This window comes from Grampus griseus, assembly GCF_964374135.1.
Source record: "Grampus griseus genome assembly, chromosome: 20".
Classification (NCBI taxonomy): Eukaryota; Metazoa; Chordata; class Mammalia; order Artiodactyla; family Delphinidae; genus Grampus; species Grampus griseus.
The window spans coordinates 25581940-25607241 of NC_139014.1; the positions used below are offsets into that span (position 1 = coordinate 25581940).

Here is a 25302-nt window from a genome sequence, read left to right on the forward strand (position 1 = left end):
AAAAATGGAATCTGTTATGATTGTGGTTGTTATTGTGTAAAGGTAGCTTTTACACTGTCTTCCTCATTTTCTGCTCAGTTTTCCTCTACCTCCATCGGAGACCTGACCCATTTTTTGGCACCAGGCTCTGGCCAAACTTTTGCAGAGTGATGCTTGAGGCTGAGAGTGCCACCCTGAGCTGGGCTCACCAGTGTCCTCAAGTCTACTGCCAATGGGCAATTTAGTAGAAATGAACGAGTGCAGGGAAGGGCATGATGGTCTTTAATTCAAGGCAGGGCAGCTCCCAGGAGGTGTCTGGGGCTAAATTGGGAGTGGAGTTCAGCCCCATCTCTTTAAATTCTGAGCTGTGTCCTTCTCCGCTACTTCTGGGTCACTCAGATCTCCTCCAGCTCCTTTGATATAGTCCTGGACCCAGTCATCGCTGGGGTTGGCACACAATTGACGGCCATTTTTGGTGATGAAGCTGTGGAACAAGAGGGGAGAAGGATGACAAACCAAGGGTCCAGCAGCCAGGAAGCAAGAGCCCATCCTCCCTTCCTCACAAATTCCTCATCCAACCCAGACTGGTTCTCCTTCCTTAGTGAGAGGTAGCCCAGGGCCAGCGTCCTTTCTGAGGCATGCCCTTCAGCCCCTCAGGGCCCCTGGGCCCATCTAGTCTCGGTGTTCCCACCCAGGAAGTGCCCCTTGCCTCCCTTCCCCTCCCCACACCTCCCCATCCATGGCACCAGCTTCCTCCTGGCCCCAGCGGGGCCCCAGACAGCCCAGAAGCCCCCAGGTTCCCTCCCGACTGCCTCTCCCTGCGTGGACATTCCTGAGAAGCACCCTGGGGAGCACCCATTCTGTGTTCTCCCTGCCCTCCTCTCCCCTACCCGGGCCCTGCTGGCTCCCCCTCCCCCAGTGTGGTGTATGGGTGCCACCTACACAATTCCAGGCTTGGAGCACAGGCCGCCGGTCTCATAATAGCGTGAAATCCAGTGCTTCCTGATTGGCCGGGTCAGGTAGCTGTAGCAGCAGTCGGTGGGGTGGTAAGGTCCTCCTGAGGAGAAAGCATGGAGGGAAGCTGAGATCAGGGCACTTGTTTGTTTGGTTTTTTTAAATAAACTTATTTATTTTATTTGTTTATTTTTTGCTGCGTTGGGTCTTCGCAACGCGAAGAAAGAGAGACTAGAGAAAGCTGCGCGCGGGCTGTCTCTAGTTGCGGCGAGCGGGGGCTACTCTTGGCTGCGGTGCGCGGGCTTCTCATTGCGGTGGCTTCTCTTGTTGCGGAGCACAGGCTCTAGGCGCACGGGCTTCAGTAGTTGTGGCTCACGGGCTCTAGAGCACAGGCTCAGTAGTTGTGGCGCACGGGCTTTTTTCTCCACGTCATGTGGGATCCTCCCGGGCCAGGGCTCGAATCCGTGTCCCCTGCATTGGCAGACGGATTCTTAACCACTTCGCCACCAGGGAAGTCCCAGATCGGGACATTTGTTAAAGGTGACAGCTGCTGGCTGCCTCTGCCCCCGAGCAGGTGGAAGAGGGAAGGAAGGAGGGGACAGCCCCCAGAATTCCAAGAGAGGGCTGTAGAAAAAACTCAGTCCTCTGGTCTCCCCTTCAGACTCTTCCCGGGGCTCCCCTTTCCCTCTTCCTTCATTAGTGATCACTGTGCTTTCCATTCTCCACCCCCACATCCCCACCCCAGAAGGACTGGCTGATGACTTTGAACTCCAGATGGAAGAGCAGCAAAGCCCAGATCTCAGCGAGCCCACGCCATCCCTGGGGGCAGCTGGCAGAGATGCTCCAAAAAGGAGGGATGTGGGAAGAAATCCCAACAGGGATTGGGATACATGCCATTTGGGAATGCAGACCCTGCCCCTCCCAGTGTCCCCATCCTGCCCGTTCCCTGCAAAGAGGGCAGGATGCTCATACCAAGCCCCGAAGACAATGGCCCGGGGGCCAGGACACCCAGATCTGCAGGACACCCCACCTCACCTCTGCTGGCTTTGCGCCCCTCACCCCTCATTCCCTCCTCAGTCTCCCCATCTGTGAAGAGGCGGTTAACTGGATTGGTGGTCTTTACATGAAGTTTCCTGGAGGCACTGATGCACTTGGGAGTTCAGTCTTGGGTATAAGACCCCATCAGCCTTTTTGTCTGTTTTACATTTTGGGCCTCCTGTGTAAGATTTTGCTTAAAGAGAAGGTTTCCTGATCTAAAACACTTTCTAAAAAATCACTATTTTTCAGTTATTTTTTGATTCTGAAATTTCATGGCTCTTACAGGAGGTGCAAGGGGGTGACAGCAAAGTCACACCAAGATTGAATTATGGGGGTAGCAGGAAGGGCGTTTCAGATCAAGGACCCTGCAGTTAGCAGGTGCAGTGATTGGGGCTGTGCATGTTATGTGACCAACCTGGACAGAAATGTGGGTGTGCACAGCGATGACCTCGGGGTCACCGACAGTGACCGGGTGCTTGGGTGGAAAGGGAAGGGCTGGTCCTCTTATCCAGCACCATTGCCAGCAGCATCCTCACTCCCCAAAGAGTGAAATAAGGGACCCGCTGGTCCCTGGGAACCACTGCCACTGCATTCCTCTGAGCTGTCTGAGTGAATTCTCAGAGAGGCAAATCAAACTGTCCAGATTCCGTCAACTTTAGTCTAGTTTTATTTCAACAGCCTTCTATGTTTCCCTTCAGTTTCTGAAAAGGAAATAAAGTAAAATTGCAGAGTGAGGAATAGTTTTGGCTGCTGTAAAGGCAGCTCATCTTAAGAAATAAGCTGAAAAAAGGTGGCCTGGGGAACCCCCAACTGTTGCATTTCCCCCTACCACATAACTAAAAGATGCTGCACTCGTGGGGTAGGGAGGACCCTGGAAGCAGCCTGGGTGCAAATCCCAGGAGGTAAATGGACATAGTGGCCTCGACAGGCTCCAAATACTGTTCCTCAGTCTCCCTGGGGATAATGACCCCAAATGGGATGAGCCAGTCTTTTGCTTAATGGCAAAGAGAGGTGAATTGAGGGAGTGAAGAGATAGCCTGGCCTCACTGCCAGGCACATGGCATTGACAGGAAGGGGACTCATCCCGCACAGGGTGAGGAAGACACAAGACCTTATATACATACAACGGAATACTACTCAGCCATAAAAAAGAATGAAAATTTGACATTTGCAGCAACATGGATGGACTTGGAGGGCATTACGCTAAGTGAAATAAGTCAGACAGAGAAAGACAAATAACTGTAGGATATCCCTTATATGTGGAATCTACAAAATATAACAAACTAGTAAATATAACAAAAAAGAAGCAGACTCACAGATATAGAGAGAAAACTAGTGGTTACCAGTGGGGAGGGGAAAAGTAGAGGTAGGGGGTTAAGAGGTACAAACTATTAGGTATAAGACAAGCTACAAGGATATATTGCACAACATGGGGAATACAGTCAATATTTTATAACTATAAATGAAGTATAACCTTTAAAAATTGTGAATCACTCTATCGTACACCTGTAAGTTATATAACATTGTACAGCAACTATACTTCAATAACACAAAAAAGAAGACACCAGACCTCCTTCTAGAGCCCCTTTCTCCTTGTATCCCCGGCAACCCTACTCGTGCTTGTTTACCCACAAGAACCAGGTTGGAAGGTATTGCACTCACTTGAATCGGATTCAGTCTTGGACCCCAGGGCGACGGTGATGAGGACAAGGAGGAGGGGGAGGGATGTGGCTGCCATGCAGACCCTCATCCTCCTGTGAAGGGAGTGGCTGCGGGAGGAGAGCTGGTCTGGTAGGGGCTTCGGAGGTTCCTGGGCTGAGGAAGTTTTGAGAAATGTTCATTGAGGCAACATATATTTTTTTAAATAGGGGAACTAAGATTTCAAAATAGACTTCTCAGCAATTTCATATCCTGCGCGTTTGTTGAGGGTGGAGTGAAGGAAGCACAGAGAGCTAAGTTTCAGGGAGGAAATTGACCTCCATCCCCAGTGGGAGTACGTTTAACCCTTTGATATAAGCTCTTCCTTAGTCGTAGGGCGACCATGAGCACAGTGGTAGAGGAGACTGTCTCAGATTCAGTGAAAGATCTCAAAGGCTGGGATGTGTCCTGTGCCCAATTCTGGTTCCTGGCCTCAGAACAAGGCTGTTTGGGGGCTGGAGATTGGAGGGGATTTGGGGCAACAGGATGAGGTCTGGAGCCCCCACATCAGGTCTAAGAAATCCTCACTTAAGCTCTTCAGCAGAACCTTTGTCTCTCTACCTCCTCCCCAGCCTTTCACTGTCCCCTGGGGTGAAGAAGTGTCACGGTGCTCAGCAGATCATTTATTTAACAAGCATTATACTTTAAGGGTTGCTATACGCAATAGCTGCTGTCCCAAACGCTTCATGACTATTAGCCCTTTTAAGCCTTTTATCAGTAGTTGAGGAAACTGAGGCACAAAAAGCATCCATTACTCCCCCGAGATTTGACAGTTGATAAGTGGAATCGGGCTTCAAACTCAGGCAGTCTGGCTCCCAAGTCTGTGTCCTTAATCACTCTGCCGTGGAGAAGAAACGCAGGAGCCCCCGACGAGCTGTCTCTAAAACTGTCCTGCCTGGCTTGGCTTCTCTAGAAAACCTTTATTCTGAGACCTTTCTGAGTTCAGAGAGTGGATCCCTTTGGGACCTTCTCCCAGTTTCTGACTTTCATTACAGAAAAGGTTGATGGGAACCTAGAAAATGCTTCATTCAGGGATGGCTAGCAGGTTTCACTGATTAGTGGTGGACTGGCGCTCAGTGTTGGAAATGGTTCTGAGGCCGTGTCCGTGCATCATGTGACTGAGGTGCTTTCTGTGAAGGTGCAGCTTGTGTCATCCTTAGATTTGTCTAAACAGGCTATTTACTGAGGAGGAACTGGAGCTCAGGAAGGGCCAGAGACTTGCTCATGTTCACGATATGATTTGGATGCAGGACAGACCCACCTCTTCACGCTCTCCGTCCAGTGGCCTTGACCGTGCTCTTCCTGGGGGAACTTGCCCTATTCTTGCTGTTGTGGTTAGAAGGCTGTTTCCATCTTCTCTCCTCCACTCGTCAGGGCAGGGCAGGCCTAGCAGATAGCAAGTGATCTGTAAGTATATGTTTTAGAAGAAGGATGAATTGAGCTGGTCTAAGTATGTATATCTCACAGGAAACAGCTGAATTCTCATGCTCAGGTGCCAAGACAGTAATTTATTCAAAATGTTCTGTATTTGTTATCAATAATAACACTATTTAAACTCCTCAAGTCAAGTGATAACAATTGTCGTTAGGAACAATCTAAGGAAACAAGATGTTTCTGGGAAGAATATGAGTTGGGAAGAAATAATGATTACTTTGTTTTTGTGGAGACTAGCCTACTTGCCAAGTTGTTGCTAGGATCTCTACAGGAAAGTCCTTTATTTTTCAAGCAGTCATTGAATTCCTACCCACATTAGTCTGGTTACGCTCATTGCTATAATGAACAACCCCTAAATCTCAGGGGATTCATTACATGAAGGTTTATTTCTGGCTCATGTCACAGTCCAGTGTGGGCCAGTGGGATGAGTGTGAATGTGTTGGAGAAGGCTGTTTCATGCACCCATTCAGGGACCAAGTCTTCTTCTATCTTGTAATGCCGCCATTTTCCACAAGAGGCCTCCAAGTTTACTACAAAAGGGGAGAAGCAGAGAGGGATGGGCAGATTTTTATGGCCCAGTTCTGGAAATAGTATAAATTACTTTCACTTACACTCCATGGACAAAATGAAGTCACCTGGCTCCAACTTAATGACAAAGGTAAGGAAAATATAGATCATCTGTGTGCCCAGGGACAAGAGAGAATGGGTTTAGTGACCACATCACTTCTTTGCCATAATATCATGGGCTAGGCTTGGAGGTGACCCTGACTTCAGAGGACTCATAGCGTGAAGAGGGACTCAAAAAAGTAAATGAAAATTGCAAAACAGTGGGATGAATGGACTTCAGTGGCAACATAATCAGAGACCTTAAAGGTTCTCCTGCTGCTCACTGGTGAGTATGCAGTGCCTGTTTAAAAAATGTTAAAAATATCGGACTTCTCTGGTGGCACAGTGGTTAAGATTCTGCCTGCCAATGCAGGGGACACGGGTTCAAGCCCTGGTCTGTGAAGATCCCACATGCCGCGGAGCAACTAAGCCCGTGCGCCGCAGCTACTGAGCCTGTGCTGTAGAGCCCGCGAGCCACAACTACTGAGCCCACACGCCACAACTACTGAAGCCCGTGTGTCCAGAACCCGTGCTCCACAACAAGCGAAGCCACTGCAATGAGAAGCCCGTGCACTGCAATGAAGAGTAGCCTGCGCAGAGCAACCCAGACCCAATGCAGCCAAAAATAAATAAATAAAATTATTTTAAAAAATGTTAAAAATGATTTTCAAAGCAACACATATGCACTGATTAAAAAAAAATTGAATAATATAGAAAGGGTGGGTGGGACCCTTAATATGTTTACTTCTTTGCTTCATTGCCTGTGTGTGAGAAGTCTTCCAGCTCCACTGGCCTCAACCAAGTGGGTCATGCCCTCTGTCCAAGCACTGGCTCACACCAAGAGAAAAGGGAATGAGCTATATTACTTTTAAAATCTTTTTTTTCCTTTACTTTAAAAGTCTTGTCTGTGGTTCTAAAAGTGAAATAGTAAAAATATGGATTTTTCTTTTTACAGCTTTAAAGCACATATTTTTCTAGTTATTTTGCCCTTCTAAGATTTTTACTTTTAAAAATTCAAAATTGGTTGTCAGACTTATTTAGCCATATTTAAACTTTTCCCAATTGTATATTTCTTTTATAATTAAGTAGCTTTGATAAGCTTCATCATGAAAACAATCAAGAATTAACACAAGTCAAAAGCCGGCCCATTTTGTTGTTTGTCCTTGAAAAGACAATGAAGATTCTTTTTTTTTTCAATTCTTTGAAATTAGTTTTTGGTTACTAAAGAAATATGTGCTTTATATAAAAGTTGCAAACAATGCTGAAGTTACAGTGTTGAGAGTGAGAGTTGCTCTTCAAATTTCCACTCCACCCTGCAGCGTCAGCATTACCTGGGAACTTGGTGGAAATGCTGATTCTTTGCCCCACCTAGTCCTACTGAATCAGAATTTCTGTGGTTTTTTGTTTGTTTGTTTGTTTGTTTTTTTGCGGTACGCGGGCCTCTCACTGTTGTGGCCTCTCCCATTACGGAGCACAGACTCCGGACGCGTAGGCTCAGCAGCCATGGCTCACGGGCCTAGCCGCTCCGTGGCATGTGGGATCTTCCCGGACCAGGGCACGAACCCGTGTCCCCTGCATCGGCAGGCGGACTCTCAACCACTGTGCCACCAGGGAAGCCCGACTTCTCACTTCTTGCTCTGTGCATCCATTTTTCTCCCAAGTTCTTTGGTCACCTTTACAGTTGCTACCCTGAACTCTTTCTTGGGTAGATTGCCTATCTCCACTTCACTTAGTTCTTCTTCTGAGATTTATTTAATCTTGTTGCTTTGTCTGGTGCATCTTCCTCAGTCACCTCATTTTGCCTAAGTTGCTGTTTGTATTTTTAGGTATCTGGTACATGAATTATATTTCTTAACCTTGGAGAAGTGGCCTTCCGCAGGAGACGTCCTGTGCATCCCAGCCGTACATGCCCCTCTCATCATCCAAGCTGTGTGCTCTAGGGGTTCCCCCTGTGGGGGCTGTGTGGTTCCTTCTGTTGTGGCGGGCTATGTGGGTGTCTGATAGGCTTAGTTGGCCCTGGTCTCTTTGTTTGCCAGGTTCTGCCTTGTATGGAGCTGTTGGCTGCTGGTTAGTAGGGCCTGGTCACAAGGCTGCTGACTGCAGAACTCCAGGGAGCCCCAGGGCTAGTGCTGGCTCACTGGTGGGCAGAGTCAGGATCTAGAAGACTCCAGGGTGTTATCTGCCTACTGGTGGGCGAAGCCAGGTCTTGGGGTTAGTGCCAGACTACTGGCAGGCAGAGCCGGATCCTGGAGTCTGGTTTCAGGGCTCAGGGGTCCCAGAGCTGGTGTCAGATCACTGGTGGTGGGGGTGAGCAGGTCCTGATAAATTGGCTGTGATGATGTCCGGGTTGTCCCAAAGCTTGTGTTGGCCTGCTAGTGGGCAAGATTGAGGCCCAGCTGGTCCCAAGGTAGGATCTGGCCTGCTGGTGGGCAGGCTGGTTTTGTAGGCTGTGGGATTGTGGTTTTCTTGCATGTGGTGTCTGCCCCCTGGTGGGTGAGGCTTGTCCAGAGGCTAAAGCAGGCTTCCTGTAGGGCAGAGCTGGGGCCCTGAGGATTCTGGGGCTGGTGCCTGCCCCCCGGTAAGTGGAGCTGGGTTTTGCAACTCTGGTGGGTGAGGCCATGTCCAGAGGCGGCTGTAGGCTCAGGGGGTCTTAAGGCAGCCTGTCTGCTGATGGTGAGGCTGTGTTCCCACCCAGTGACTTGCTTGGCCTGAGGTGTCCCAGCAGTGGTGCCTACAAGCTGTTGGGCCAGAGCAGGGCTGGATCCTGGAGCAATAAGCTAGAGGGAAGATTCCACAGAGGTGCCCCCCAGCGCCAGTGTCCACGTGGTAGGAGGAGCTCCCAAGGATTGCGGTTGCCTCCTGCCTCTCTGGGAGACTCCCCAGGATCAGCAGGTAGGTCTGACCGAGGCTTCTATCAAATGTTTGCTTTTGCTCTGGGTCCCAAGGCCTGTGAGATTTTGTGTGTGCCCTTAAAGAGTAAGGTCTCTATTTCCCCCAGTTCTCTGGGACTGCCAAAATTAAGCCCTGCTGGCCTTCAAAGCCAAATGCTCTGGGGGCTTGTCTTCCTGGTTCAGGACCCCTGGGCTGGGGAGCCTGATGTGGGGCTCAGACCTCTCACTCTTGTGGGAGAACCTCTGCAATGGAGTTATTCTCCAGTCTGTGGGTCACCTACCAGGGAGTATAGGACTTGACTACATCATAAGTCTGCCCCCTACACGTCTTATTGTGGTCCCTTCTCTATGTCTTGTAACTTGTAGCTTTTTACCAAGCACAGATGCAAGGGATTTTTGTCTAGTAGAAAAGATAATCCCCAAAGTTACAGATTTATTGCCCTATAGCAGCGGTCCCCAACCTTTTTGGCACCAGGGACCGGTTTTGTGGAAGACAGTTTTTCCACAGATGGGGTGCAGGGGAGATGGTTCAGGTGGCAATGCGAGCACTGGGGAGCGGCAGAAGCTTCGCTCTCTCGCTCACCCGCCACTTGCCTCCTGCTGTGCAGCCAGGCTCCTAACAGGCTGCGGACTGGTACCGGTCCACGGCCCAGGAGTTAGGGACCCCTGCCCTATAGGATATTAATTTGTTTTTCTCTAACAACATTTCAGAATGCCATCCCCAATAGCTATATAAACCTCTGTTCCTCAGATGATCTTTGAATCAGTTTAATTGTTCCTTCATTAATGGGTTAAATACATCTTCGACACATATTCAATCTATACTTGAATGTCATGTTTTTAGCTTTTAAAAAACTCTACTATGATGTCTTGTTTTGACAAAAACGCAAATCCAAAGTTCAGCAATTCCGACAGATTCTTTTTCCTCTTAAAGTTAAAGTTAAATTGGATACTCTTTATTAATGCACTGCTTTTGTAACCAGAACAGAACAGTAATTGTTGCTTTTTAAAAAATAATTCAGGCCAGGGCCCACCTAGGAGGTAGTCTGGGCTAGAGAGATGGAGGTGAGGGGGCCTACTTCAAGTATCTCTTCTCAAGAGATAGTGTTCTCAGGTCCTTGGTCACTGATCTTAGCTTCAGGTCCAACATGCATTTCTGAACATTCTCATCTTTGGGGTTAGCACAGACATGCTTCTCCCTTTTGGTGATGAAGCTGGGGAGCAAAGGGGGGGGAAAGATTACAAACAGAGGAGGGTTCAGCAAATGGGAATGGGGAGGCCCATCCTCCCTGCCCCTCAGATTCCCACTCGGCCCAGCCTGTTCTTTCCTTTCTCTGCTGCAGGAGCTCAGTGGCCCCTCTCTGAGACCCTCCCTCAGGCTCCGAGACTCCCTTAGTGACTCGTGGAGTTTCCTTGGGCAGCGTCCCTCCTGCTCTCTCCTTCCTTCCCTAGCTTCCCTCTTCCCTGGGAACATCTCATACCTGATGGATCCTAATGAGGACATAAGCCTCAGCTGACCTGGCAGGATCCAGAGGGTGGGACTTTTCTGGACATCCATCCATCAGGTGCCTCCCCCCACACCCCCAGACATGGCCAGTGAGCTTGGCACTTACATGACAGCAGGCCGGGAACATGCACTGGTCGTTTCTACATAATCTTTCATGAATACACATCGGATTTTTACTTGGGTGTAAGAGGTGCAGCAGTCAGTGGGACGGTGAAAGCCTACTGCAAGAGAAAGGGTCACTTAAGGACTGAGTCTGAGGAAAACTAGATCCTTTCCCCCTTTCCTCCTGAGTACTGGGAAGGGTAAGAAGGTGCAAGACTCGAAAGTGATGTTTTCCTTCTCTGCCAGCACTTGCTGGTGTCTCCTTGCTTCACTCTCCCCAGGGTTGAGCTGTGTGTCGGAGGGCATCCAGGCGGGGCCACAACAGAGCAGGACCATTCCTCCCAGAAGAGGAAGGGTCTGAGGCCTGCAGGGGGCATCAGAGAACACCCCTCCCCCCTCCCCCAGATGAGCCAGCTCTTGGGACAGCCAGGTGGAATAGAAGTCATCTACGGAAGAGGCCACCTGTAGACCCATGGCCCATCCTGAAATTCCTTGGAGATGTTCACCACCCATAGGACCCTCCTCTCCCCCCAGGCCCTGTAAACGAGGTAGACCGAAGCCATTGAGCAGATATATATATACCGTAACAAAACTTTACCTCCTTGAGACACGAAGTGTTCGTTCTTCAGGTTCAGCATCAGGTGTTCTATTTGAGAGAAACAGTAGAGAAGGGAAGAAAAATTACTGGGAAGCAGTTGTTTCAACATCTCCATCTATCTCATTCCTCAACCCCATCCCCTGGTAGGGAGGCAAGGATGCTGGACCACTGGACCAGACCTGCCTCCAGACCCATTTTCTCTACCAAGGCCCTGAGACTTTTCAGGGAACGTTTGAAGAAGTTTGAGACATGAAAACATTCTATTGACTTGAATACAAAAAGCAAATTGCAAATCCAACACAAATAAATCAGTTGATTAGCTACATAATGTGATACGGTCCACAATGCTTTCCACACATTTTTGGAATTCACAGGACTCTGGAAGCAGGCAAATGTTTCATTAAATGATTTGGTGGTACAATGTCACCCAAAGTGAAGTGAGGCTATCTACAGGCTTTATTTACTCCTTTAACATAGGAGTAAATGTGTTTGCTGCAGAAATATTACTATGTTTGGTTAATGTGTCTCTCAGACTCTGTCAGGGATGTTAAGTAACGTCCAGGTATGTGTTACCTTTTAAAATATATATATTTTTAGAATGTGATAAAATGTACATAATATAAAGTATACAATTTTAATCATCTCTAAGTGTACAGTTCAGTAACATTAAGTACAGTCACATATTGTGCAACTCATCACAATCCATCCATGGAACTTTTTTCTTGCAAAACTGAAACTCTGTACCCGTTAAACAATAACTCCCCATTTCCCCCTACCGCATCCCCTGGGCCACCGCCATTCTACTGTCTGTCTCTGAATTTAACTACTTGAAGTACCACATATGAGTGGAATTATACTATTTGTCCTTTTGTGACTGGCTTGTCTCACTTATCATTATGTCTTCAATATTCATCCATGTTGTAGCATGTATCAGAATTTCCTTATTTTTTCAGGCGGAATAATATTCCATTGTATGTATATACCCTGTTTTTCAATCCATTTGTTTGTCAGTGGACACTTGGGTTGCCTCCCCCTTTTGGAGATTAAAATTCATGCTGCTGTTAGCACGGTTGTACAGGTATCTCTTCATGTATCTGCTTTCAATTTTTTTGGGTATATCAAGAAAAGGAATTGCTGGGTCATATTTTATTATCTTTTTAAAACCTGAAAAATTCTGCATTCCAAAATACATCTAGCCCCAGAGATTTTGATAAGGGGTTGTAGACCTGTACTATGCTAATTAGGCAAACACAACTAAACTTTTAGTTCATTTCTTATATAGTTACATATGAATTATATTAAATGAGGCATGTGCACACACTTCAACACGCTTGGTATGATGTGTGTGGGGCTTGCAAAATAAAGTCTTAAATGACATGTCTTTCCATAACAGCTTGCTAACTAGCTTGTATCCTAATGCCACCACGTATGGCTGTGTGATCTCGAGCAAATTACCTACGGTTTCTATGCCTCAGCTTTCTCATTTGTAAAATGAGAATAATAATAAGCAAAACCATATAATTTGCTGATAGTCTACCCCACAGCATTGTTAGGAGGATCCAATGTATTAATATCTGTAAGGCACTTAGAACGGTGCCTGCTTTCACACAGAAAGGACTAGATATTTATTTGTTAAATAAATAAATAAGTGTGGTTAAGTGGACTTGGGTGAGTCACTCGCCCGGCTTGTCCAATTTCCTCCCTGAAATGATAGTTTTACACCAGAGGGTATATAATAACTCTAACATCATAGAATTCTATACCTCTTTCTACAGATTTACAATTTTACTACAGTTCTCTTGATGTAGCTGATAATAGTCCTATATCAGCTAAGAGAAAGTGTCATATAATTCTGGCCATGAAAGAGAGAGAATTGTTTCCCCAGGTGGGACCAGTCACCTGTATACAGTTTTCCCCAGGGACCGAAGGCTGCAGGGAGAGGTCTATTCCTACTGCTGCTGCTTTTAACCAAGTATCACATCCCTATTGGGACAAAGGTGTCCCTCTGCGTCTCCTCCCTGGACTGAGGGTCACCATCCACCTGCCCACCTGTGAGAAGGCTCACTGAACTCACCAGCTGCAGCCTGGGCAGCAAGGATGAGGCAGGAGAGGGCAGCTATTGAGGTCTTCATCTTCCCCGTGCACAGCCAGTACCAGCCTGAGGACTCCTGGGCTCTCTGCTCTCTGACTCCCCCAGACCCCAGCTCTGCCCTTGTATTTATAAGAAGAGGGGGACCAGGAAGTCACAAGGCGGAGGTCAGAATGCTGTTCTTTGGCTGAATAACAGACAACACACTATTTCTAAAAAAGAGAACAAGGCTGGGAAGGTAACAGGAAGTAGAGGGCAAGGATGACTTGAGGCTTTCCCAACTGCCCAATGGATACAGGCAAAGGGAGGGACTAGTTTATGAAGGATACTTCCTCTAGGAGGTTCACTGAATACTTTAACCAGAATTTTTTCCTCGGGAGTTAACCCCATTCAAGGGCATGAGCAGCCTGTCATCAGGGGTGACCAGAGAGGATGCTCTAACGTGTGAACCCGGTCATGTTATCCCTCTCTTTGTTTCACCCCCACATCCAATCCATTAATAAATACTTTTGGGTCTACTTTCAAAAATGTGTCCAGAATCTTATTATTTTTCACCACATCTACCCTCTCCATCTTGTCCAAGCCAACCTTATCTCTCACCAGGATTCTTGCAAAAACCTCCTAATTTGTCTCCTTCCTCTGCCCTTGCCCTGTTTCACTTCATTCTCAACACTGCAGCCAGAGCGATCCTGTTAAAATATAAATCAGATCAAGTCAATCCTGTTTAAACCCCGCCCATGGCTTTTTAATCTCCCCAGTGTAAAGCCCAATCCTTCTAAGAGCCTACAAGCCCCTTTGTGCTCTGGTCCCTGTTTTCTCTCTGTTTTCAGACCCTATTACTTCCCCTCACTCATTCTGCTTCAGTTATACAGGCTGGTTCAGAGACCTTTGTTCCCTCTGCCTTCGTTACTCTTCCCTTAAATTACTGTATTACTTTCTCCCTAACTTCCTTCAGCTCCTTACTCAAATGTTATTTTTCTGGTTAGTCTTTCTGGGACACTCTATCTAAAATTATAATCTCCCTCTGCCCAAATTTCTTGTCTTAATTTTTTCTCCTGTGCACTTAACACTATCTAATATACTATATACTTTACTTGTAAATCTTTTAATATCTGTCTCTTTTTCTAGAACATAAACTCCATGAAAGCAGGGATTTTTGTATCTTTGTTCCTAGTTTAGATTCCCCTGAAAGCAGAGCATGAGAACTATGGGGTGAAGCTCGATAATTTGGGAAGTATTCCTAGGAGCAGGAATGAGAGCCTGGACCAGTTGGTGGGGATTAGTGTTTGATTCTGCTGGGACTTTTTGAAGTGCCTTATGAATGCATTGCAGAATATTTTGCCTGGAGGAAGAAAGGAGAAACATTTAGCTCCTGGCTTTCATCCCTGTGGCATTTTAAAATATGGCCACAAATTCGTTGACGTGCTTTTCTCTTCGAACAGTGGGGTCTCTGTTTTCTCGTCTTGAAGCAGAGAGGGCTTGTGACTGGTTCCATCAATGGAGCATGCCATGTGACCTCTGAAGCTAGGGTGTGAAAAACCATGGGGCTTGAACCTTGATCACTGGGGACACTTGCTCTTGGAGCCCTGAGCCACCATTTAAGAAGAGTGACTAGCTTGAGGCTGCCATGCTGTGAGGAAGCCCAAACTACGTGCAGGTGTTCTGGTTGACAGTCCCAAATGAGCATAGCCTTCAAGTCGTCCCAGCCTAAGTGCCAGACATGGGAGTGAGGAAGCCTGTAGATCTGCACTGCCCAATATAGCAACTACTAGCCACATGTGGCTACTGAGCACTTTAGATGGGGCTAATCTAAATTGAGATATTCTGAAAGTATAAACTATACACTGGGTTGCAAAGACTTAGTACCCCCCCAAAATGTAAAAGCATCTCAATAATTTTTTATATCGATTACATGTGGAAATGATAAGGTTTGGGATATATTGGATTAAAGAAAATACATTATGAAAATTATTTCATCTGTTTTACTTTTTTTTTAAAGCCATGCCACGTAGCTTGTGGGATCTTAATACCCAAACCAGGGATTGAACCTGGGCCAAGGCAGTGAAAGTGCCGAGTCCTAACCACTGGACTGCCAGGGAACTCCCCTGTTTTACTTTTTTAATACGGCTATTAAAAAATTTAAAATTCCATATGTGACTTGCATTGTATTTTTATTGGACAACACTGCTCTAGATGGTTGCCCATCCCTTTGAGTCATTTCTTGCTAATTGTGTCTTCCCAAGCATGCCCCAGGCATCATCAGCAGAGATGAGCCATCTGGGCTGTGCCCCGTATGAATTTCTGACCCATAGAATTTGTGAGTAGAATACAATCGTGGTCATTTTATACCACTAAGCTTTGGGTGGTTTGTTACACAGCAATAGATGGTGGGGACAACCCTTCACTGGCCAGTGGTGGATCACAAATATTAAATTCCTCACATTTCTGGTTTGCTAATGCATGTGTGTTATGTTCTATCATGATTTCCACAGCTCAGGATCAGAGAAAGCCCCAGGGCAGGAAGCTATAGAGTTTTGAGGCAAGAGACCTGCATGAAGCTTGTGTAAATCTAAGAAAGTGATGGCTGAGCAGTGGCTGAGTTAAAGGGTGAGTTTGCAAGGATGTGAAGTAATACACAATACGGTCCACCCTTTGCTTCCCTCCAATGTGTTTGTGCCTTTATTACGTCTAATCCATCACAAAGCCTCCTTCAAGATGGTTGTATTAGTTCTTCCAGGTTCAAAAGAACCCATACTGTGTACTCATACTAGTACATCTCTACTACCCACCCCCGCCTTCTCCCCAGGAATCCAGCAGAGCCTAATGTTGCAGGGATGGGAACCACAAATAGATGACTGGGAATTATGGAGAGGGGCCAACCCCTTGGTTCCTGAGTGTTTTAGCCACTGGCGACAGAGCATCATCTGACAACCTTTGATTCAGTGCATATACTGAACTCTGGGAAGGTCCCAACCCTGAAGTTTGTTGTTGCCTCAGCTAAATTATTAACAGCCCACCATTCTCTTGATCTGGGTGATTAAGTATATGCTAATACCAGTGGATCCCATATACCCACTGACTCACACCATTTGCTATAAAATGGATCCCCTGACTTGAGCCATCTTGTACAAACACCATACTGAGTGATCAGACATTCTGTAAGTCCTTGGACCATTGGCAGAGGTACTGCTGGTAGGGAAAAAAACCCCACATCTGGAGTACGTGTCAGTCTTGCAAAGGTTGGATTGTTCTCCCTTGCAGGGTGGCAGAGGTCCAAGATAATCAACAGGTCACCATATGGCTGTATTTTCTCCTTGGAGCTGGGCGCCATATTGAGACTTGACATCTACTTCTGCTGCTGGAAGGTTAGGCATTCAGCAGTGGCAATAGTTAAAGGGGCCTTGATGAGAGAGAGTCCACACTGTTGGGCCCACGCATAGCCGCCGTCCTTGCCACCATAGCCAAGAGCTTGCTGCACTAGCGCTGTCGTGACTGAGGGAAGAGGCTGGCTGGCTTCCATGGGGCAAGTCATTCTATCCACTCGCTGACTTTCTCCTTTGTTGTGGATGTTACCCAGTGACTTCCAAGTCCCTGTAGTCATGAGTCCTTGTCCAGTACCTCCAAGTTGCACGTGCCTGAGTACCGAACAGATTCCTTCAGGTCCTTTATGTCAGTATCAGAGAGTCCCTGATACAGGAAAAGAGGGGTATGCATGATGGCAAGGTGAGGTGCTGTCAGATTATACCTATGTGGAGCTGGACAAGGCCTGTGCAGGACTGGTTGCTGTAGTGGTGGCCAGAGTAAGAGATGGCACAGACAGACTAGAAGTGGTGTGTACAGAGGTGTCTGACACAGTACCGAACGAATGTTGGTTCAGCAAAAGAAACAGTGAAGGCGCAAATGTCCAATTTCACAATATACTGCCGTTTCTTGACCTCTCTGGTATAGAAAACATTTTGTGAGTAGTTTTTGTGTACTTCCTGAGTCTTTTATTGATTTTCCTCTCCTCCACCACCAAGCAGCATTGGTGACATTTAAGAATCACATCAGCTCTGTTTGCTACTTAGCTTGGCATAACCGAGGGAGCAGGCTGTGCATCTCCACATCAGCTGCTCCAGCCTCAGCGGTCTTCCAGAGCTGATGATAACAACAGCCAATGCTTCTTGAACACTTACTACGCTCCAGGAACTGTGCTTTGGGCAGTTCCTTTGAGACGAGGTGTTTGCTACGTGAAGCACTCACTATAATAATTTCACAATACTGCTTAGGACACCTGCTAGCTTCTTCCTTTAGAGATACCAGATATCTTGTCATCTCTGCCTGTAAACACTGCTCTTGCCACACTCCAGTATCTGGGCTTGCACAACACGTTTATCTAGCATAAGCTGAGCTGCCCTATCCTATTACAAAGTTAGCATATTTGAGCTAAGATGTCCCCTCGCTGGGGTAGCTCATCTTTTTTCTCAGACCTGCACTTAGTCTACGGGAATTTTCTGCTGTTACTTTCAACTTTGCCCTCCCTCCTTTCTCATCACTCCATGTGTTATGTGTCTGCATGCTGGGCAGGTCTTGAAATCTGGATGGTGTTCCATGCACAGGTCCCTTTTCAGGAGAGAGGCCTGAAGTTGTGGTTCTTCCCTGCATTGGTTGCTGTTCCTTGAGTTTCCACGTGAAACCATCCCAGGTGTCTGGCCTCATCTGATGGATGTGTGGTGAGCAAGAAAGGTCCTTTGAGTTCAGGTGGTTGTCCCAAGCAAAGGTGAGGTAGTGATCTAGTTCTCTCTCAGGCCAGGTGCGCATCCCACTGGGAAAGGCATTCTGGGGTATGTGATCTTTCAACCCCTTCAGGGCCACAGAAGAGAGGCCTTGGGGCTGGAACACTTCCTTCCCAAGAGATAAAGCGCTGCACAGCTGTGCTGGGTTTATTGCCTCATGTGGGATTATCTTTCTGTGTTCTGGACTCAACGCGTGCACCTTTGTTTTGCCTAAGCTTGTACGACATAGGGCACCAGGCCAACCCTCCCACCACCTGTTCCCAGTGGGGAGGGAATGGGACCCTTCACTTGTAGCCCAAGAGGGGTTGCAGATCATTCTCCTAAGTTGGCTGCAAGATGGTACCCACTGCCTGTGGGGAGGAACGACACTCACTGTTGAAGCTCATCTTGCTCTGTCTCTTCTCTACGTGAGTAAAGTATTCCATCCAGCGCCTGTGTAAGTTGTGTCCTTTGTGGCAACTCTGGCACAAACCATGCCGTAGGTTGACATCCTGGGACAGCTGCTCCTGGTGGCAGACAAGAGTTATCACCTGCCTAACACGTCCCAACTTTCAAAGTGCCAGGACTGGTACTCCTTTAAGACCCAGACAGGAGGGGACTACGCCTGGACCCCATGCTTTGGAGCACTCTTCATATCGCAAACACACACTAAATAAATTCATCGGAGAACACAAAGGAACCTCTGTCTCTTGGGATGTGGTACTCAGGGCTGGCCTGGCATGACCTTCAATACTAAACATCCACTCTTGTGACAAACACAGTTCATGACTCAAGGGAAAATGCTTTCCCACCTCTCCTGCCCTGTGTCTTTGAAAGGCTGTGCGTCCAAAGGCTGTGAAGGCTGATGGGTTGCCCCTGCCAGCACTGGAGGCCGACACCCCTTTGGACCGTGGGGAAGATTTGAACCACAGAAGCCTTTAGGTGAGAGAAAAGGTAAGCCAGCTAGCTTGTCAAAATCTTTCCTCGCAGATGGTATGAACGCCATACGTTCTTGAAAAACAAGCAGTTCTTCCCCGGCGGTGCTCCATGTTCATTTTCTTGCTTGTTTTTGTGCTCCGGTCTGTGGCGATGCACTCCCAAACTGGGGCTGTATATGCAGTAGCTTCACAGGGCTGCAATTCGTTGTACTTTTAAATCTGTTTGTTCGCTCTTTTATAAAGTTCAAATATTGGCACACCTGACATAGAGGCCTCCTTATGGATTCTTACCCTGGGTCCTGTAAATGTTAGGGCAGGCCTGACCAGGACCCACAGAGACAGGTAGCTGGTGAGGTGACTCCTGGTCTACACCACTTCCTCCGTGTCCTCACTGTAACTATCTGTGTTTGGAAATAATCCGTGTGTACCTCTTCCACCCTTGTGTATGATCTTAAACAGCCTCACTATTGTACATGGGAAAGCCTTTCTTTTTAAGTACTAAGGGGAATAAAAGATCCAACCCACACGTCTTCTTATTTCTCCTGATGTCTACAAGACTGGGCCCACGCCCTCCTTAGAGAAACACAACAAATCTGAAGAATAGCATTCCATTCAAGAGTCCACAGCTTGGGCTTCCCTGGTGGCACAGTGATTGGGAATCCGCCTGCCAATGCAGGGGACACGGGTTCAATCCCTGATCCGGGAAGATCCCACATGCCGCGGAGCAACTAAGCCCGTGCGCCACAACAACTGAGCCTGCGCTCTAGAGCCCGTGAGCCACAACTAATGAGCCCGCGTGCCACAACTACAGAAGCCCGTGTGCCTAGAGCCCGTGCTCCGCAACAAGAGAAGCCACCGCAATGAGAAGCCTGCGCACCGCAATGAAGAGTAGCCCCTGCTTGCTGCAACTAGAGAAAGCCCATGCACAGCAATGAAGACCCAATGCAGCCAAAAATAAATTTAAAAAAAAATGAGAAAAAAAAAAAAAGAGTCCACAGCTGAAGTCTGTTTTATAATGTAGAACTGAAACTGCTCTGTGGTCACACATGGATGGGGGTCCTCAGATATCTTCTGACCATTTCCTGTATGCCTTGGTGATATCAAGTCAAATAAAGAGATTTCTGTTTTGTACAAAGCACTTCTCCTAACTCTAGCTTGGCTATTAGAGATTAGGTCTTGGTTTAAATATTTGACTTCTTCCTTCCTTTGGTAGCTTATGTACAAAAATGACTGCAATAAATGCCCCCACCCCGTATGCATACCCTTGGGAAGTTGTTTCCCATACTGACTCTGGTCTTGGCTATGTGACTTACTTTGGCAAATGAGACAGTAGAATGTGTGATGCAAACAGAGACTTGAAGAGTGCTGGCCCATTGAGACTTGTGCTAGTTTTCTGCTGGGAACCGTTATGCAATTATGTGTACCAGCCCATAGTAGCCTCTTGAAGGTTAAGCAACCACATGGAGAGCTGTCCCAGCTGAGAGGTCATCCTAGACCACTGAACCCCAGCTGAGTTGCCTCAGACCAGGAGAACCATCCGTCCAACCCACAGAATTGTGAGAAATAATAAATGCTGGCACTTAAAAGCAGTTTTAGATTCATAGCAAAACTGAGGGGGGGTATAGGGGTTTCCCTCATACCCCATACCCCCAAAAGGCACAGCCTCCGCCATTACCAATAGTCCCCACCAGAGTGGTACATTTGATGCAATTGGTGAACCTAACAGTGACACATCATAATCACCCAAAGACCATAGTTTACATTACAGTTCACTCTTGGTGTTGTACATTCTATGGGTTTGGACAAATGTATAGTTATGTGTATCCATCATTATGGTGTCATAGACTATTTTCACTGTCCTAAACATCCTCTGTGCTCTGCCTCCTCATCTCCCCTACCACCCACCTACCCCCAACCCGGCAATCACTGAGTTTTTACTGTCTCCATAGTTTTGCCTTTTCCAGAATGTCATATAGTGGGAATCATGCAGTATGCAACATTTTCAGATTGGCTTCTTTCACTTACTAATATGCTTGTAAGATTCCTCCCTGTCTTTTCACGGCTTGATACCTCATTTGCTTTAGGGCTGTCTGGAGGTACCACAGTTTATTTACCTGTTCACCTACTAAGGGACATCTTGGTTGCTTCTAAGTTTTGGCAATTATGAATAAAGCTACTATAAACATCTGTGCACTGGTTTCTGTGTGGACATAAGTTTTCATCTCCTTTGGGTAAATACCAAGGGGCATGATTGCTGGATCATTTGGTAAGAGTATGTTTAGTTTCGTAAGAAACCTCCAAGTTGTCTTCCAAAGTGGCTGTACCATTTTGCATCCCCACCAGCAATGAATGGGAGTTTCTGCTGTTCCACGTCCTTGCCAGCCTTTGATGTTGTTATTTTTCCAGATTTTGGCCATTCTAGTAGGTGTGCAGAGGTATCTTGTTGTTAATGCTTGGTTTTTTTTTCTGTAAAGATTTTTTTGATGTGGACCATTTTTTTAAAAGTCTTTATTGAATTTGTTACAATATTGCTGCTGTTTTATGATTTGGTGGGTTTTTTTTTTTTTTTGGCTGTGAGGCATGTGGGATCTTAGCTCCCTCACCAGGGATCAAACCCACACCCCCTGCACTGGAAGGTGAAGTCTCAACCACTGGACCGCCAGGGATGTCCCAATGCTTGTTTTAATCTACTAAATTTGAGGGTGATTTGTTATGAGTAAAAGCTAACTGATAATTTCCTCTTTGGGCAATGGAGATTGACTAATCTGTATAAGTTTCCTGAAAGTAAAAGTAATACTTCCTCATTCAAGAGGAGGCTTATTGCTTTTTGTTGTTACAGAGGTAAAACAAATAATATTAACTGTTAATCCTTTTTAAAGTGTGCAATTTAGTGGCATTTAATACATTCACAGTTTGTGTAACCATCCCCTCTGTCTACTTCCAGAAGATTTTCACCACCCCAAAAGGTATTTCCTACACCCAGTAAATAGTCACTTTCTTTCTCTCCTCCCCCAGGCCCTGGCAACCACTAGTCTGCATTCTGTCTCTATGGATTTGCCTATTCCGGATGCTTCGTATATAAATGGAATAATATTATATGCTGCCTTTTGTGTTTGGATCCTTTCATTTAATGTTTAATTTCATGTTTTTAAGGTTCATCCAGGTTGTAACAGGGATCAGTACTTAATTTTTTTATGACTGAATAATATTCCATTGTATGGCTCTATCTCATATATTTATTTATTTATTTTATTTTATTTTATTTTATTTATTTATTTTTGGCTGCATTGGGTCTTTGCTGCTGCACTCGGGCTTTCTCTAGTTGCAGTGAGTGGGGGCTACTCTTCATTGTGGTGCGTGGGCTTCTCATTGTGGTGGCTTCTCTTGTTGCGGAGCACAGGCTCTAGGCATGGAGGCTTCAGTAGTTGCAGCACACGGGCTCAGTAGTTGTGGCTTGCGGGCTCTAGAGTGCAGGCTCAGTAGTTGTGGCACACGGGCTTAGTTGCTCTGCGGCATGTGGGATCTTCCGGGCCAGGGATCCAACCCGTGTCCCCTGCATTGGCAGGAGGATTCTTAACCACTGCGCCACCAGAGAAGTCTCTCATGTTGTTTATCCATTCATCATTTGATGGACATTTGGGTTGTTTCATAATTTGTGGATATTATGAATAGTGCTGCTATAAACATTATGTACACATATTTATATGAAAATATGTTCATAGATCAGGGTAATGCTGACTTCATGGAGTGAGTTAGGAAGTATTCCTTCCTCTTCTATTTTTTGGAAGAGTTTGACATGTTAATTCTTCTTTCAGTGTTTGGTGGATTTCACCAGTGAAGCTATGTGGTCCAGAGTTTTTCTTTGTTGGGAGATTTAGGCTTATTTCTTTTAATTAAGCTAGTACTTGTTAAGAAGGCCTACTGTAAGTGTGAGTAAAGATGGTTTTATTCTAGTTGGGGTGGAGATGAAGAGGACTGAGAAAGTCCCTGCCATCTAGAGCTGTGAGGCCTTAGGGCCCAGTGAGGATTTCAGAGGAAGGCAAGAGAGATCCCTTGATTAGAAGGAGGAGAAAAGTGCATGAAAGGGATGGCATTTGAACTGGGTCTCAAAAATTGGACTGAGACTGTATCCAATTTTAAAAGGCAAAGAAAGAAGGAAGAACGTTCTAGTCAGAGGTAACTGCAAATAGTGGTAATAACAAAGAGTTGTAATAGGACACAAACCACTTACTGTTTTGAAAATATTTTATCATTATATCCTCATTACAACCCTGTATAATAGGTACAATCATCATCACTTTTAGGGATGAGGATACGCAGGCACAGAGTAGTGAAGTAATTTGCTCACACGGCTAGAAAGGGGCAAAGCTGGGCTTCAAAACAAGGTCTCCTGATACGAGAGCTCACTCTTTCAGGCAAAGGCATGGAAATGATAAAATGTGACGCACGTTTTGGGTGTGTGCACACCACGCACATAATGTAGAAATGAGCACAAACATTTAACGTGGTAATACTTTAAGACGATGCCTTAAAGTAGATCAATACTTTAAGACCAAGAGGTGTTTTTTGTTTGTTTGTTTTTTAGAAAAAATAAAGTAGGGAGATTTACATCTGTTTTTTTCTTTCCAGCACCCTTCTTTCTTCTGGAAGCTCTGCCCTCCTTCTCTGAGGGAACTTCTCTGCCCATGCAGCTGTTAGTCCCACGGGGCTCTTGTCAGTCCTTTGTCTCAGGTGGGGACCCACCTCCCAAGTCCAGCAGCTGTGGTCCTTCCTCAGTAGTTCTCAGCTTATAAGGAAGCGGGGAGGCAGCTCCGTTGGCGGGGAGGGGGTCCTGTGGTGGTCTTGGGGCATCTGCAGAAGAGCAAGTGGAGTCAACCCCACAGTGCTGAGGAGTCCTTTGCCCTGGGACTCGTTTTCCCTGAGCCACCCTGGCATTTGCTCTTTTTGAGTATTTGGGGACATAAGCCAATAAGCTATTTTTGTTTTTCTCTAGGACATTTAATGTGGGCTTTCTGTCACATGGGACTAAAAGTAAAGGAGCTTCCATCCCCCACTCCTGGACTCCTTCTTGTGTCCTGCTCAGGCTTCTGACCTGCCCGCCTTCACTTCTAAGCTCCTGACCTGTCAGAGGCCCAAATGAAACCACACAAATTCTTGATGTGTCCAGCACAGTTTTGATGGAATGGCCCTTTGCGCTTCCTGCAAGGCTCCGCTACCAAATAGACCCTAAGGCCTGGAGTCCCCTGGCTTCTTGGGGCCCTGGAGGGCTGGGAGTCAGCGCAAAGTTTTGGAAGAGAACAGAATCCAGCACAGTGAGTGAGAGCTGAAAGAAAGTGATATTGGGGTTAAATCCAGAGCAGGACAATTCCCAAGCTCTGGCTGAGGTGAGGGGGGTGGGGTAGTATAATAGGGAAGAACAAATCTGACTCCATATTTGTACTGTTTCTTTTACTTTGACCTTTGTATTCTATTGTTTTTGCTACAAGTTAAGAATGTTGCCTATAGCCTGAAATATACAGGATAGCCCATTCTCAAGGCTCTGACCTTTAAGAGTGTAACACTTTTCCATTCATATAGAGATAAAAATTTGCAGAACAAAGAATAACGTTTGTCCTGTTGACGGTTTACCTGACCTATGTGGACAGCCGCAAGAACAAAGGATTTCAACCCCCGGAAGTTGGCAACAACCAACCACACCCCCTCCCCTTTTACTAAAAAAGAAGCCTGAATTCTAACTTAGGTAAGATGGTTCTTTGAGACATTAGTCCACCATCTTCTTGGTCTGCTGGATTTCCAAATAAAGTCACTATTCCTTGCCCCAACACCTCATCTCTAGATTTATTGGTCTGTCGTGTGGCGAGCAGTACAAGCTTGGACTCGGTAACAGTAGGAGGGGCCTCGGGCATCTGCTTTTCCTGCACCCTGAGCTGGGATGCCCCAATTGCTTTGGGGCAGAGGATAGAAGTCTTAAAAGAGTTTGGCACAAACTGTGTGGGATTTTTTGAGAGATGGAAGAGAGAGAGTATGGTCAGGTCAGCCACTGGTTCTGCCCTGAGAAGGGTGGTATGAGGCTGAGCTGTGTCCACTAGGACACTGAGACCTGCTTCTCTGTCCCTGGGAATGTTGGGGAAAGGAAGGAGGAGGAGGTGGCAAGACCCTGGAGGGGGTATGGCCTGGCCCCTTTTCTGGATGCCTCTTCCTCCTCCTCTTTTAATTTATTCTTTTCCTCCTCTGCTAACTCCTCTTTCTTTCAGACCCTCCCCAAGGCTGGACTATGCCCAGGATGGGCCACAACAGGGCAAGACTGTCCTCCCTGCAAAAGGGATGGGTCACCACCATTTCCCAGTCCTCGAGATCTCAGGAAGATGCTGGGACAGGAAGGGGAGATCTGTCTGTATGCAGCAGAGCCTTGATCATGAAGCAGGAAAACTAGATTTGCCCTCGTTTCTGCTTCTGAAGGCTGTGTGACCCCAGACAGGACACTTACCTTTTCTGGGCCTCTTCCTTGAAACTGCAAATAATACCAGATGGGGCATTGTATTGGGATATGGGTTCATGTCTATTGACATAGCTGATTGCTAAAATTCCCAACCTTTGGGCAATACAGGCAGATGATATTATTGTTATTGTTGTTGTTATTGTTATTATTCTGTTACAGATGAAGAACCTGAGACTCAGGAAGCCTAATGACTCACAGAAGGTCACAAGCTGGTC

The 25302-nt window shown here is 46.5% G+C and overlaps 2 protein-coding genes across 2 annotated transcripts; both read right to left on the bottom strand.

Annotated features, from left to right (window-relative positions):
* Positions 1–245: 245 nt before the first annotated feature.
* Positions 246–3803, bottom strand: LOC309837625 (C-C motif chemokine 14-like). The gene is made up of 3 exons (XM_082678308.1): positions 3634–3803; positions 922–1036; positions 246–463 (listed from the first exon to the last, which is right to left on the bottom strand). Exons 1-3 carry the CDS (start codon positions 3719–3721, stop codon positions 319–321), a joined length of 348 nt encoding a protein of 115 aa, XP_082534434.1. The 5' UTR covers positions 3722–3803; the 3' UTR covers positions 246–318.
* Positions 3804–9540: 5737 nt separating this feature from the next.
* On the bottom strand, positions 9541–12986 carry LOC309838033 (C-C motif chemokine 4-like). Its single transcript, XM_082678953.1, has 4 exons — positions 12882–12986; positions 10808–10855; positions 10214–10328; positions 9541–9814 (listed from the first exon to the last, which is right to left on the bottom strand). The coding sequence occupies exons 1-4, from the start codon at positions 12937–12939 to the stop codon at positions 9676–9678; spliced, it is 360 nt and encodes a 119-aa protein (XP_082535079.1). The 5' UTR covers positions 12940–12986; the 3' UTR covers positions 9541–9675.
* Positions 12987–25302: the final 12316 nt, after the last annotated feature.